The sequence below is a fragment of the Pelecanus crispus genome, chromosome 10 (genome assembly GCF_030463565.1).
Source record: "Pelecanus crispus isolate bPelCri1 chromosome 10, bPelCri1.pri, whole genome shotgun sequence".
NCBI lineage: Eukaryota > Metazoa > Chordata > Aves > Pelecaniformes > Pelecanidae > Pelecanus > Pelecanus crispus.
Window position 1 is genome coordinate 22,270,183 of NC_134652.1, and position 16,212 is coordinate 22,286,394.

The 16,212-nt window shown below is 41.5% G+C and overlaps 1 protein-coding gene across 2 annotated transcripts in view; it reads left to right on the forward strand.

Annotated features, from left to right (window-relative positions):
• The window catches only part of MARCHF8 (membrane associated ring-CH-type finger 8), a 79,459-nt gene that overhangs the window by 41,925 nt on the left and 21,322 nt on the right, over positions 1–16,212 (forward strand). For both annotated transcript variants that reach the window (XM_075717438.1, XM_075717440.1), the window contains exon 2: positions 12,456–12,506. In XM_075717438.1, the coding sequence (XP_075573553.1) occupies positions 12,456–12,506 (51 nt within the window). The remainder of the gene's footprint in view (positions 1–12,455; positions 12,507–16,212) is intronic.

A 16,212-nucleotide genomic window follows, 5' to 3' on the forward strand; every position in this document is an offset into this window, starting at 1 on the left:
GCAGTTACTGAAATACTTTTTTTCAGATCAGGATGTTGATAGTGGCTCAGTCCGAGTCTTCCTGAGACCACAGGCATTTCTTGTTGGTTTTGGTGGGACCACTGTGTCCACATGGAGTGCTGGTTTATTGCTTCCTCCAGGAAATAATTAATCTAAGTGTATGTGTCTTAGACTGCAATAGCTGGCTTGAGTCACCTGCTTCCTGGTGTTCTTCTGAAGGTATGGGGGACAACTGTGAAGTCTTATTACTTAGCTACATGTCTTTTCTTCACTTCACCTTATTTATTTACTTTCTCTTTTAATAATCTGTTGCTTCAGCTGTCTTCATATAAAGACTTGTCTTACTGTTGGTCACCCCAGTTGTCTGTTGCTGAACTCTTTGCATTTCTGCAGTATCTCTCACTAACAGAGGCCGAACTCCTGACCCAATTGACATTAGTGGTGGAATTCCCTGACTTCCATGAAGCCAGGATTTAATTTCTAGTGACCGTATCCAAAAGCTGTTGACCTCCCATTGGTTTTTATACTGTTTCAGTATTCATTTCTACCTGTTCCTTTCCCATGTTGGCATTTTGTTTGCTTTGTTGACTGCTGCTACATTTTGAAGAGAGAAAGATGTGATAAGGTCTCCTTTTCAAGAAGTACTGCTGCTGAATACAGAACTAGAAAGGATGTCCCTGACAGAATGGAGCTCACCATTTTGCTTTCTGTGCCTTTGTGGAAGACTTTCCCCTCATTCTGTATGGTCATACCACCTTTTTTTCTTCAATAACTTCTTTAAATAAAAAAGTTGAAATGACCCTCCTAAACAAAGATAAATCTCCTGTTGGATTTTGTTCTCATCTTGTTGGCCTCCTGAGTTGTGCTTGCCTTCTTTAAGAGTAGGAAAGGTATCAAAAATTTAAAGAATCTGAACCTTCTGAGCACTTGTCTTCCACCAAAAAGATTTTTTTTTTTAATTGATTTTCATTTGTGGCCATAAGCTATTGTGACAGACATAGCAGAGAAGGTGAGAACATGATGTACGCATATACCAATTATCAATACCTGTAAACTGGATAGCATAAGCTGTTAGACATGGATTTAGGTGGTGTTAATTGACTTGCAGATAGATGCTGAATTCTTATCCTGCTCCTTTATCAGGGACCCGCTTAATGAGTGATATACAGGAAAAACTGATGGAGCACATTGAAATTCTGCTTCTGTCCTTTATTTTCCCTGCATTTGCATTCTTCTTCCCTTGATATCTGTGATGTATGGTGCTGTACTTTCCCTCTGTAAGGTTGGAAAGTAACCAGAATCAGCAGGATTTTCTCCTATGAGTAACAGGTCCTAAATATCCTCTGAGTTAGAGACTGCCAGAGTATCTGCTGGTGACTGAAGAATGCAGTATTTTTCAGCACACCCCTTGTTTGCAGGTTTCTGAAACTTGCTTATCTGTGACTTTTAGGAACCTGCACCCTCAGTTCCTTCAACATTACTGAATATGTTGGTATTTCCAGTGCAGCACCCCAAATGTGGATATAAAATTAATGACTACAGATTTTTAGGCTAAAAAAGAAGTACATTTAGAGTGTGTTAAATCCTCTGTGTTTAGGAGAAGAGGGTTTTGTAGCTTTTAACAGTGTGCAAATCATAGAATTGCTCTGTCAGTGAGAAATGGCCATCTTGAGTCACTGTTGTTCACACAAGACTCATAGCAAAGAGAATGGTCCTGAAAGACAGACCTGTGCAAGCAAGAGACATGCATTGCCTACTTCAGGTCTGAGTTTTGCAGAAAGCCCTGAAATACGCGATTGCAAAAAATGCCCTGACTGCTGTGCTGTGCTGTGCGAGGGGGTGGTGAGTGATGGCATAGGAAGCTGGGGATGTTGCCAGTTGTTTCAAAGCACTGCCATACCAGGTTCTTGTTGTATCCTGGTACTCTAATAGTATGATGACTTTAAATGTTCACAATACCAAACAGTGCAGAACGCTGATAGCACCAGTAGGTGCTCATGAATGATGGTGTACCCACTACTGGTCTTCTGCCTGGTCCCATGTGGCCTTCTCTGGACATGCACTACTTGGCTGCATCAGGTGAAGCCCCATATGAAGACCAACTGTGCTTCCCTGACAAAATTATATAAAATGCTCTTGGGTTACTAGTTGAAGTAGCCTGCTACACCTAGAGAGGTTTTTTTGCATTTGTTTCTGGTATCAGAGATTGTGTTTTGGGGAAAGAGAGGGTAATTGGCTGTGTGTGTGCTTTCTGTAGGTTTTTTATTAAGTTTTAACCTAAAAAAGGTGTGTAAGTGTGTGCATTCAAAATGTGTGTTCTTAAAATGACTTGGGCTAAATAGTCAGTTGACTCCTGAATTTCCTGCATAATTAGCCAGGAACTCTGAACGGTCACTTTATTTTTTTTTGTTAGTGGATTTATGCTTTAAAAGATTCTTGTTCTCCAGTTTAAATGCACTACCCTTAAATGAAGAGTATACCTTTTCTCTTAGCTGTGCATCATCTTTCCTCCCAGAGCAGTGTTTTCCATAAGTAGTTTTGGCTTATTTCTGTAACGATGGTTGAATGTGGTGTTTTTCCTAGATGTTATCTTTGTGTATTCTCTGACCTTACAAACAGTTCTTGTAAGAAATGTAATGTGCTTAAAGCTCTCCAGAACGTCACAGGTTAGATTTTTACAAGGATCTCCCTCTAACCAGTGTTTGGCTGAGTAACTTTAACGGGATCTGTAGGGCCCATTTCCTCGTTTACCTAAATTTGTGTGATCGTTTAACACTGAGTTTGAAATGCTGCAGGTCAGAATACTTTGCAAACTGCACTGATAAAAATAGGAAGATGAAATGTCAGGCAAAACCAAGCTGGTCTGTACTGGGTAGGTATTACTAAACAGGTCTGATATCTACAAGTGGTCTTTCAAAAGCTTTTCTGTCATGTGCTTTTGCCCATATCACATTAAATGTTAACAAAAATATCCTGAATGCTTTCCCAGCATCATTTGGGAAGTGATGTCTATAGTTGCTATAGGGAATATCACTTGCCTTTATGGTCCATGCAGTCTGAAATAGGTTAATAAGCAATCTTAGTATCTTAAGATGGAAAGGGAGGAAAAGAGAAGAAAATCCTTGAGAAAAATAAAAGCACCTTGAAGTATCAAGTTTGCTTTGGGAAGTATCCAGTTTTCTAGTATTGTTCTCAATCTGTTTTTAGATTCAGGAGGCCTTTGTGCCCTTGGCTAAGAGATGATTCTTTGATTCACTGTTTTAACAGTATACTTTGATGGTATGAGTTGGAAATCAGAGAGCCTTTGTGGGCCGCCTTAGCTGAGCAGAGGTAGCGCATCGTGTCCAAGTTGACCATGACGCGCAGGCTGCGCAGCCACCTGCCACCCTGTCGGAGGAGCGCATGCTAGCACGCAGCCTCGTCCCGCAGCAAGCGACTGAACCTCCAAAATCGTGTAGACACCAAGAAAGGTAGCTCTTCGGAGAGTACATCTAGGCTGCAGGCTTCCTATGTCTGTTGGCAGCTTGAGAAATTCCAAATTTCCAGTTGCCTAGAGGGTTTTTTAATCTGTGAATGTTTAAAATAGCCAATTGCTTTGGCATATTGACGTGTGTGATGTACCATGAGAATTCCAGCAGTTGCATTAAATGCAATTACTTCACAAAAGATAGAAAGTTATTCTTTTTAATCTGTTCATAATTGCTGGCTTCCTCAGTGTTTGTATCTCTCTCTCTGCTGTTAAATACATGAAATTGTTTGAAACGTCATTTTCGGTGTCACACAGGTAAGCTTTTAATGCATACTGCTTCCATTATCAAGAAAGGTGTGTATTTTTGGATCATGTCTTTTGTAGTTCATCTAATTTGTTCCCTGAGGGAAGGATTTATTTTTATATGTTGCATCACATAAAGGTATGCATCCATTTTAGGCAGGTTGTCTGGCAACAGCAAGATAAGAGCATCCATAAAACATGTTGGATGCCAAACTTTGCAGTTTACTTTCTTTGTTAGGAATTGGGCACATAGCATGTGAATATAGTAAGTGTGGAAATGAATGTAATTTTAGTGAAATGTACCAGACTGATGGTCCTGTGCAGAAATTAAAATCTGCTCTTCAAGGTGAGGCACCCTCAGCTAAGCAAGAGGAAGGCTTTTATGGCATCTTCTGGCTCAAACAATTAAAGAGGGGACATGGAGATCAGATCTCCATTTTGAAATGGCAGCTGGAGATGCAGGTTATCCATGATCAGATGCACTTTGTGGAGCCTTTGGAAGTAAAGCAAAGCGATGCAAAAACCAGAAAAATGGTATGTTGAAAGAAGTCTGGAGAACAAGGCCATGGAGAAAAGGGCCTTTTTGAAGAGAATGCTCTCCTCACCTTATCCAGTGTATCCCACATACTCCTAAGACCAAACTGGCAGGACTGAGCACACAATGAGTAAGGACTTACACAGAAGTGGACCATATATGGAACGTGTAGGCACCTGCATGCCTGTTGGGTTTGCATAGTATCAGGCAGATCCATGCAAGTTCTAAGAGCTATTCACAAGGCAGACTGGAGATTAAGCACATTGTGCTTCTGACCACCCTGTGGTGCAGACAGAGGCAAGAGATTTTTATTTAACTTCAACATTCTGCTGTGTTTGCCTTGTTCTTTGAATTTCCTTTCATTTATGTTTCTTGTTTGTGATCTGTTAGCCTCCTTCACTCCCCGCCCCCAAACCCCCAAGGGGCCTGTTCTTTGAATTCCTTGGACTCTGCCATTAAAGCCATTCAGTTCTTGTTTGCTAAAGCCATATGATCTCGTGATTTTATTTCTGTTGCTGATGCTCTCAGGCACAGCTGTAAGTTCAGCACCTGGAATAAAGCTTGTCAATTCTCCCGTGTTTTACTTCCAGCCTTGTTTTTTGCCTTCAGGTTGTTTTTCCTAGTTTGTCTCCCACTATGTGAAGTGGCTTGATGTGAACGTGAATGATCAAGTTAGTGAGCTGAGTAATCCACAGTGAACTTGCCATAGATTTTCCACTGTGATGGAAGATCTGCAATCTTATATTGTGTTTCTGCACTCATTTGTGAACCGCTGGTCTGATAGAATCAAGTGGGATCATCCAAGAACAGAAGATACTGGACTATGGGATGGGACAGATTGTTTGGATTCCTTTTTCAGTATTTATGCCGGGTCTCCAGGAAGGCAAAAAAAGGAAATAGGCAGTATGATTTCCATCACCCCCCTCAGTTTCCAGTGTCCAGGGGTAAATACTGGACAAGAGCAAAGATGCAGCGCATAGATGCCATTACTGTTCTTTGATTAGATGCCATTATTCTTCTAGCTGCATGCAAAAATCATTGATGAACCTTGATGATATTTTGTCATATTTTAAGGACAAATATTTGAAATGAGCAAGGTTTAAGTTTGCCAAGCACTGGCTTTAGAAGCTGTTAGTTAGATTTTTGCTCTTCCATGATGACATGGTGACTGCCAAAGAAATAAAGGGCATATTCAGTTGATATGATGCAAAATGCCATTTCCTACTGAAGTAATTAAATGTTGGGTTCTGTCAGTCACCAGATCTAGTGCTGACAAAGCTTTTGTAATTTAACAGTCCATTGGTTTTGACAGATGAAGAAAATAATTCACCAAACCTTCTCCCATTTCCTTCCTCTCATTCTGTCCGCTTCAGACAATTAAGCGCACATGCCAATATTGTCAACAACAACGACCCCTCTCCCCAGACTAAAAGCATATGTTCTTTTTAATTTCTACTGTTCAGGTATAGGGTTGCAGTGCAAGATTTGCATAAATTCTGGGAAGAGGTTGTTGGGAAATCTGACACAGTTATGCAACCTGAAACAATACCTGGGCGTGTATGGCTGCGTGTTTGTAGAACAGCTGTGTATTCATGCTGTGGTCATGGGACTTGATGGAAGAACTGAGTTTCACTTGCCGTGCAAGGGTCATTCAGCTACTCAGCACTTCAGCACCTCACGATTTCAAGCAATGCCATTCTGTGTCCCATTCTGTAATTCTCATAAGAACCAAGACTGAGAATTGCTGTATGAATGGGAGCAATTATTACTTATTCATTCTCTTGTGCAAAGTTTTTTATTGAGGAAAGCAACCATTTACCCAGAAGACTTTGTTGGAATGGTGCCCATGCCACTCGTTGATAACAGTAAGTGATTTTACTAGATATCGATCTTGTGCTTAAACTATCATTGTAAAATGCAATTCTAATGCACAAAATGAGATTAAAATGGCTTTCAGATTCCAGGTAGAAAACCACAAGTAGGCAGTGCCCTAGCCAGTCTCCCCTGGTTTGTTTAAGTGTGTCTCTATTGGGCTGAGGCATTAACACTTACCTTGTAGGGATCTGCAGTGCAGTAAGAACATCACCAAAACAAAGGGCTCTGCTCTTCATTACTGAGATTTTAGTTGGAGGGCTCTTATCATTAGATGAGGATCTTAACCCATTTTATCATGTAAGATAATGAAACATAAAAGCTGTATTGCAAAATGGGAAATACAGTGCCCTATCAGGTCACTGGTGTGTTAGAGAATGAAGACTTCAGGAAGCAGGCATGTGCTAGGTTCACATAGCCATTGGTGGCTTGAGGAGGAAGGAGGACCCTCTTCTGGTGCCCTCTGCCCTCCTTTCCCAGAGTGGAAGGGAATAAAAATCACCTTGCTAAACCATTGGGATCTAGCTTCTAGTTTCATCTCTAGCTCTATGAGCAGAGATAAAGATGAGTTTAGTATTAGCCATATGTCCTGGTTTTGGCTGGGATAGAGTTAATTTTCTTCCTAGTAGCAGGCATAGTGCTGTGTTTTTGGATTTAGTAGGAGAAGAATGTTGATAACACACTGATGTTTTAGCTGTTGCTAAGGACTGCTTATGCTAGTCAAGGACTTTTCAGCTTCCCATGTTCTGCCAGGTGCACAAGAAGCTGGGAGGGGCCACAGCCAGAATAGTTGATCCAAACTGACCAAAGGGCTATTCCATACCATATGACGTCATGCTCAGTATATAAGCTGGGGGAGTTTGCTGGGGTGCAGCGATCGCTGCTCGGGAACTGTCTGGGTATCGGTCAGCGCATGGTGAGCAATTGCATTGTGCCTCACTTGCTTTGTATATTATTATTACTACTATTATTATTTTGTTATTATTATCATTACTATTTTACTTTATTTCAATTATTAAACTGTTCTTATCTCAACCCAGGAGTGTTTCTTAGTCTTCTGATTCTCTCCCTCATCCCATCGGGGCAGGAGGAGTGAGTGAGCAGCTGCATGGTGCTTAGTTGCTGGTTGGGGTTAAACCACGACACCGTACTTAGGACTGAACGTAGGTGTGTAGTCAGGGATGTAGCCAGAAGAAGGCTATACAAGCTGTGAGACTGCTTCATCTGTTGTCTTCTATTTACCTGCCTTAAATGACTGAAAATGAAAATATGGAAACACAAGATCCAAACCATTTTACCAAGATATTTTTCTCCTTCCATCCTGGCAAGGACATCTGAGTTGTATTTCTTTGGGGTGCCCACTTGCTGCATTAAGTCTACATCTGAGTTTGGAGAAAGGTCAGCATAATACATTGCTATTGTAAGTGCACAAGAGCAGCTATGGCTGCCTGAATTGTTGTCAGTCGGTGGGGACTCTCCTTCTGGCTCAGATGATAGGAACTGGTGTTTTGGGGTTCACAAGGCTTCTGGGTTTGGCTGTGTAAGTTACATAACTGTTGTGCTTAGTGGAAAATGGATATGTTATGGTAGGGAAGCAAGTATAAAATAACTTGAAGCCTTGAATATGGAAGACTGAGATAAATGGGAGGATGGGAGGGAGATGTTGGCTTCTAGATCTCTGAACTGAGAAAGGGAGAGGTGCAGTGCAAGAGTAAGCAAGGAATGGTGGCAGAAGGGAAAATGAGCCAGCAAGGTGGAGAAGGCAAGATGAAGAGCCCTGCAGGAAAGCAGGTGTGAGCTGAAGCAACTGCTGAAGGAAGAAGGCAGCTCACTCACAGTAGGGAGTAAATTCAAGGGGAAGATACAAAAAGAAAGGAAGGTTGTTGGGGGATTCAGGCAATTGCAAGCAAGTGCATCCAAAGCTTACAGAAATGTGTCACTGAAGGAATAGGTAGCAGTTTTTCTGTTTTTCAGTCATTGCCCTGCTTCTGCCTTCCCCTTTGTTTCCCTAGAGCCAGGCTCTGATGGGGACCTCAGAGCAGCAGCTGGCAGTGAGTTGGCTCAGGCAGCTGGCTCAGGAGAAGTTACAAGTTGCACTTGCAATTTTTTCCTATCTAGATTTTTTGTAAGTGCGTGCCAGGTGGCTCTGGTTGAGTAGGATGGTTTTGAAAGGCAGGATTCCCATTATCCCATTATCCCATACAGAAAGTATGATCTGCTAAAGTAGAGTGACACTTGCTTTAACTGGTGCTGATTGTATGGTCCATGCTGGCAGATACTGCATTTGTCTTGACCTTTCATTCAAGTGCAAAGACTAATGCTTTTGCAAGAGGGAAGGACAGCTTGTTTGGAGCTGTAATTGCCAGACTAGAATAAGTCTTCCTGTGCAATGGGAACATACTAGAAAAAACCTTTATTTGTTGGGTAGTGATAGTACCATAATAGAAGTTTAGCCTTTCCACTCCCATGTCAGTGTTAATTTGTGAATGATTGGTAAAAGATCCCAGGATGAATGTACCAGTGATGGATATAGTGTGAAAAGCGAGCTTTTGTTTGTTTGCCTTTAAAATAATTTTTATCTATTTAACGTTTCTGTTCTTCACTTAGTAATTGTGCCTGCCATTAAAATCTACCTATTCCAGGAGCTCCTTCCATGGCTTTACAGCTTTTTTCTATCTTAATGACTGGAAAACATACGGCATCCTTAATGCAGCACAGCATGGAAAACACCAGTAAGCATTGGCTCTATTTAATGGCTTCCACAGTGCTTTTTCCTGAAGGATAGATGTTTATTATTTTATTTGCAAAAGAGAATTAAACAGCAGAGCTAGACTTCATGAACTGTGTGACTTAGAGGTGTTTCTGTTGCTGTTTAATGATTTACAAAAAAAAAAAAGAATTTTTGGGTCCTTTGCAGAAGCTGGCAAGAAAACACTGCATGTTCCTTCAGCGGGGGTGCTACTTGAGTGGCCATAGTGAACTGGAAATTGCTGTTGGAAATTGCTGTTGCACAGTGAAACTCAGTTGTTTATCTGTTTTCAGCCCAACACATTTTAAAGTCTACGTGTATGTAAACTGTGAGACTTGGAGCAGCTCTTTCAAAAAATGTCCCTGATTAGAAGACAGGCTAAAATGGGGTCAGTTGGTGTCTAAGGGCTGAAGCAATTTTATCTGGATGATGGGGCTGCTTGGTAGTTGACAGGCCAGGCAGACTGGAAAATGTGTGTATATTTGCAAGTCTGTGTTGGATCTGGTAGTGGCTATTGGGTCAGTTGTCACTCCTTGAAAATACGGCTGAGTTGGTGCTTTTCCTGTTACTCTGTGTAAGTAGCCCATTAGAGTACAGATTTTGGCCAACCTGGGCTAAGGCTGTAGTGAATTTCTTGTTGACTTTATGGATGTAGCAGCTTTATGTGGTAAAGCAACTGAGATGTGAAAGCACTTAGGTGTCTAGGAGTCCTTTAGAAATGTCACTGATACTTAAATACATGTGTGCATGCAGTCTGTAACCCTCAAGGGAATATTTTTCAAGACTGCTCTTTTGTTTAAAAATGATCACACTTTCAATAACAAAACCAACTGTTCGCAGTCATCTACTGACTGAAACTTCTGATAGGTATGTTTCCAACAGTACATCAATAAAGATAATATGAGCATGTGTCTCTTAGAGGCTGCTGGCATCCATCAGATAAAATCAGTTCTGGGAGCAGAGCAGAACAACTAGTTTCTGTGGCACAGCTAAGAGTATGTTTCCTCTGCATCATTTACCATGTTGTGCAAATATAGGTCTCGTCCTCCAGCCTGTTCATGTTTATTGAATTTTAGCCCATCCTTTTCAACACAGGTGCTTGCGTTAAGTTCAGTCATGCTCCCTTGCAGGCATCTTTTTCAGATAGATGGTAGTGTTTGGGGAGCATTGAGGTAACGTGAATAAAACTCTGCTCTGTTTAATTTTGTCTTTAGGAATTTCACCCAGAAGTCTTTGACTTCTAGGGCTGGATTTGAGACTGTCACCTGTGTGGAGCCATATGTGTTGCTTCAGGCAGACTTCCTGGCCACAGGTCCCGCTCTTCACTCCCATTTTCCCTTGTCCTACATAGCCTTGCTTTGTTTACCTCCCCTACGTCCCTGAAAGGCCAAGCATAGCCTGCTTCCCCCCGCACCTCACACACACTGCAATGACAAGTCTTTGTACTTGCCAGTTTGTGTTGGTCTCTTTTTGTCATAGCTTGAGAACATGTCCCTGCCCCCTTTTTTCTTCCTCCTGTCTTCTATAGGTTCAATGACCTTTTTTTTTTTTTTTTTTTTTTTTCCCCCCTGTTGCTATAGTTACACTGCCTTTGATGAAATCAGCTAGGTCCTTCCCTTATGGTTGGAGTCAGTTCTTAGCCATACTGGTTCTGGCAGTAGTCCTGTGCAATGTTAGTCTTCATGTAACCATTATGTCCATATTTTTGTGGGACTTTACATGTTTGTTTCTGTTCCAGGGATACCGTTATCAATGTAACAAAAGCTCACAGTCATCTCAAAAATGAAAATAAGCCTTGTGGTATGCAAATCTGGCATTCAAGTCAATGGTTATTTAGGCCACAACTATTCCAGGCTTTGAACTGATCCTTGCTGATTTTTAATTTGGCTGTCAGTCAAAATTGAGGGGAACTCCCTGGTCGCTTTTCCTCTCTTCTTCTGAAAGACTATTTTGCTGTCTTCTAGGTACTCAAACTCCTGCATATAGAGGGTTTCAGAACACTGTGTTTGCTTCCTCATGTTTTTAAGGGAGGAAGTGTGATTTATATCCATCAATGGAGGCAGTGCCCAGGACTGTTTGAGAGGCAACTGGTGTTATAAGGAAGGGACTGCCTGCTTTTGTAAGCACATGGTGAAGTTTTTGCCTTGCCTTCTCCTTATTAACACAAAGCTTTGAAGTTCTTCTGGGGATGTATTGTAGGAAGAAATGTCTGGGAGCACGGGCATCTCAAAGTGTGGGTGTAGCATCTGGGTGCTCAGCCACCTGGGGTGACTTGATGTGGGCTTTAGTCATTGAAGGTTGCTTGAGTTGTAGCAAACCACAGGCAGAAGGTCTGAAAGCAGTGTGTTATATCCAAGTGGATCTAGGAGTTACTGCAGTTGACTCGTTTTTTTTATGTCCCCGTTTGTTATGTATGCAGGACTTCTGATCTCAAGTTCTGTCTGATCAGTCAGTGCCAATGAAAACTGAAAGAGCGTGCTGTTGAAGTGTCTTTGTTAGGTTAAATTATCTTCAGGAATAAATGTGAGTGAGTTTCCCAGATGAAAGGATGCACTTCTAGAAACTCTAATCCAGCATAGAGTCCATAGAAGAAAGAGGTAAATTTGCCCTGTTTTTCAGGGAGTTTAAATCTCAAACCAATTTGCATACCAGCTTCACAGACTTAGAGGAACATAGATACTGTTCCATAACCATTATGACTTGCTCTGTTCGTAGTATTCGTTTAGAAGAAAGTATTTCTTGTCGGATTTTATTCAGAAAAGCTTTTGCAGAGCAATTTCTAGGCTCTTATCAGTGGAGAGATCACGTCCGGTTATACTTACGGTAAACTGATGTTCAGAAACCAGGAACCCTTAAAGGATGAAATGTCTTGGTGAAACCTACAGTTTATTTAGGTAGGAGATAAGATTGTCAACCGTATCAGTCAGGGTCTGTGCACTGAAAAGTGAGTAACACACACATCGGTCACTGATTTCAGTTTTGAGAAGTACAGCTTCTGCATTTCCATTTCGTATGATATTTCCAGTTTAATTCTGAGTTCTGTGGTACATAGGAAGTTCCTCAGTAATTCTGCTTCATCTCCTGAAATGACATGCATGTGGTTATTCACAATTGCTTCTGGACACCACAGTGATACTTTTGTTTTTCTTTAAGCAAGAGCTTTCAGTTTTAGTGGCTGGATGTTTGCCTTTGGATGTAGATGAGGCAGGGCTGAGAAATATCCTTTCCAAAATAGATGCAACCTGAGGAAAGAGCTTTGCAGTATTTGTAGAGAAGAGAAATCATTGTTATAGTATTTCTCAGTTTGTACTTGTCTTGCTTATGTGATTTTCTGCAAGGTAATATCTTGTTAAGCAAACGAAGCAATTTAGTGATTGTGGTAAGTCAGGGTGATGTCAATAGAAGCAACATCCTTAAAAGCCACAGCTCTAAGACTTTCTCCATGGAATTTGGTTTCCAATGCCAGCTTTAAAATATCCTCATAACTATGATTTATTGCTGCAGTGATCCTGTTCTTCCTCTTTCAGAATGAGAAGGCTTTGGGGCATTCCGTGAGCCGCTCTAGTAACATCTCAAAGGTATGTTCCTCGATATAACTCAGTCTTTGATAAACTTGGGCATAATGGGATTTCTTTCATTTCAAAACTGGGGTGATATATGTGACAACAAAGAAAATGCTTCTTATGCCTGTCATTGATAGTCACTCCTGAAACATTAGAACTCTCTGGTTTTGCAGACTCTCTTTACAGGTCAAATGAAATGGAAGCTACAGTAGGTTTTCTCTTTCACACTGTCAGCCTTCTTAGCTTGGTAGGAGCAAGATAGATGACAGATGTCTGAGATCTTGTCTTGGGTGGAAAATGGCTCCAAAACCATCACTCAAGTATGTTCTATCTGATGTAATGTTGTCCGTAAGATAATGTATAGCCATGCATCCCATAATATGTATTGGATATGTGGTTGTCCTGGTTTTGGCTGGGATAGAGTTAATTTTCTTCCTAGTAGCAGGCATAGTGCTGCGTTTTGGATTTAGTATGAGAAGAATGTTGATAACACACTGATGTTTTAGCTGTTGCTAAGTACTGCTTATGCTAGTCAAGGACTTTTCAGCTTCCCATGCTCTGCCAGGTGCACAAGAAGCTGGGAGGGGCCACAGCCAGAATAGTTGATCCAAACTGACCAAAGGGCTATTCCATACCATATGACGTCATGCTCAGTATAGAAACTGGGGGAGTTGGCTGGGGAGCAGCGATCGCTGCTCGGGAACTGTCTGGGTATCGGTCAGTGCATGGTGAGCAATTGCATTGTGCCTCACTTGCTTTGTATATTATTATTACTACTATTATTATTTTGTTATTATTATCATTACTATTTTACTTTATTTCAATTATTAAACTGTTCTTATCTCAATGCAGGAGTTTTCTCACTCTTACTCCTCCAATTCTCTCCCCTATCCCACCAGGGCAGGGGCAGTGAGCGAGCGGCTGCGTGGTGCTTAGTTGCTGGCTGGGGTTAAACCATGACAGTGGTTAAACATTATTTTATTGTCACTTCAACACTGAATTATTGTTAGTGCCATGAAATACATTGTTATCAGGGCATGACTATTTAAGTATTTTGAAATGTTTCCTATTACAGGCCCTAATCTTGTAGGGGAAGCATGATGCTCTACCCATTCTAGTCACACTTAAGTATAGCCAATGGACACATCAAAAGCACAGTTGCTTTGTTATGCCATTAGGAAAAAAGTATCTTCTCTACAAGATAACTTACTACAATGCATACCCTACTCCTACTTCTCCATTACAAATCAGAAGATTTTTAATTAGCTGGAAGCCTGACACGTTTTTGCTTACACAAGTACAATTGCTTAAAGCCTTCATGCAAGCAAGGCTGTGCTGGCTGACCAGTATTTTTCATGGGTTGCGTAAGCCTCAATCCTTTGTTGCCACAGTTGATGTTGCTAGTAATAGTGATTTTTAATGAAAGTCGTTATGGCTGTCACAAGCTCAAGTCCCTTTCTTCTGTTCTGGGTACTTCAGGATATAGGAAGCTATTCATGCCTATCTCCAGCAGAGGAAACAGTGGCTGCACTTAATTTAAGGTTTATATGGGCACAGACAACTTTCACTTTGGAGCAGAAAGACAAGATTACTGGGTGTCTTAAATAATGAGCAGGGCAACTGTCCATTGCACAAGGTATTGACCAAGCTGAAGGTGTTGTTATCATGGAGTGATGTGGAATTGTGTTTTGCATTCAGCATCAGAAAATGTGCATTCACAGAAAGGATTTTGAAATAAATTCTGTGTGAGTATAACTTCTCATCCGTGCTTTTCTAAAATGGGACTGTGCCTGTTCCTTCTTACCCTGGCTCTTCTCTACTTAGGGATCCTTAATTGGATTTTTGGGCATTGTTGAGCAGAGATGGTAGTTTTATCATTAAATGTCATTGTATTTTTCCCAGAGTGTCTGAAATTCAGCACAAGCCTTTTGGTAGCCATACAAAGCTGCACGGTTCCTTCTTAATGTATCGAGAACTGGTAGTGTGGCAGTGCAGCGGGAAGGACGTTGCACTCTGGCAAAGCTCTCCCTGGGAGCACTGGCAAGTGAGACATCAATATTTTCATTCATCTTGAAACACTGAAACATTCAACATCATTGCTCTGTGTTGCAAAAGCTGAAGTTCTCAAGGGGAGCAAAAGTCAGCTTTGCCAGTTCAATGGGTGAGACTTTTGGTTGCAAACATGAATGTCCCAGAGGCACTGATGTTCTTACTCCTCCTCTGTCGCCTCTGTGTCTGATCCATTCTGTGCACTTAGTCCACTCTGGAGATAGCTTCTAACAAGGGCAAGAGATGGAAGTTCCATCGGTGAAATCACTCCCCTGATTTGCCTCATACATCTAAACACTGCTTTGCACATCCAGGCAGTTCAGTGCTAAGCTGCAAGAATTTATTTTGCAGTCTACAGTTGGGTTGGCAGTTGCAAGCAATTTGTAGGACAAAACAGGAAAGATTATAGTAGTGGGATGCTGCATGGAAGCTTAAGTACATGGCAAATTTTTCATTAATTCTGAGGTTTAATAGGAAAGTGCCTTTTATTTTTGTTTAGAATCGTATAACAACCTGGCCAGTAAGTCAGATTGAATATATGCAAAGGAAAAAGTATGGAAATGCTTGGCTGCCTGTATAGCCCTTTCTGAAATCCTCAGAGCTTGTTGATACTACCCCCATTTTAAGAGGAGCTATTTAACCAAAGTTGAGTTTAATCACTTAGATACTGCCTTTTCAGATATGTTGATGTGTGTGTGTACAGAAATAATGATCACACTTCCTGCAAATGACTGTTTCAGCTATTATTTTTCCACCCAAATCTAGCTTACAGCATAGCAATGTGGCAAATCTGCTACAAATGCTTGGCACTGACACTTGATTCAAAGCCTTTCTGGTGCTGGTATGTCATTATGAACCCACTGTGATTATTACTGTGTATCTTTCCACTGCTGTCAGTTGCACAGTGCAATATGAGTGGAAAGGACTGAGTCAGAACTCAGCCTCTAGCCAAGAAAGGATGCTGTGTTACTTGGTGTGACCAAGGAAAGCAATGCCCTAGGGCTAAAAGTGATCACGGAGGGGGCAGACAGATGGTGCCACTGAAACTGAGATGAGCTGGCAGAGGTAGCAGGACCTCTCTGAACATAGACCCCAAGTGTTGGAGCCAGGTGGAGCCATCCCTTGGGAGGAGGGGGCAAAAAGGCAGTTCTCCAAGAGGCAGATGCTAAGAGAGGCTGAAGAGATCCTAGTACATGTGGCCAGGCCAAGAAAAAACAATCACCTGCATACTTGGCTAGGGATGGAGGCCAGAAGCAGCAGAAAAAGGAGTAGGGAATAAGATGTAGGAGGATCTTCATATGGTGCCATTAGGTTTTGTGCAGTCTGTTGCACGCTGGGGGATGTGGCATTCCTCCAGGCACTTCTTTGCTTTTTTGGTGTATTTCAAACACTCCTTTTAAATCTGCTCCACATGAAACATTTGAATTTCTGGAATCTTTTCTATATTTGTTTTGAAATTAAAAAAAAATAGTGTTGAAGGCAGGTTGCATTGATTTAGTCATGGGACGTGGACATGGCCCGATTCCCAGCTTGCCCTGTTCAAGCACAGTGATGCTGATTGAAACACCCCCGATTGGCACAGGGGTATACAGCCCAGATCCACATCTCAACTATTTACCCTAAGCCAGCATTTTTGCCAAGAAGCCACCTTTCACTGGTAAGTGCCGTCATC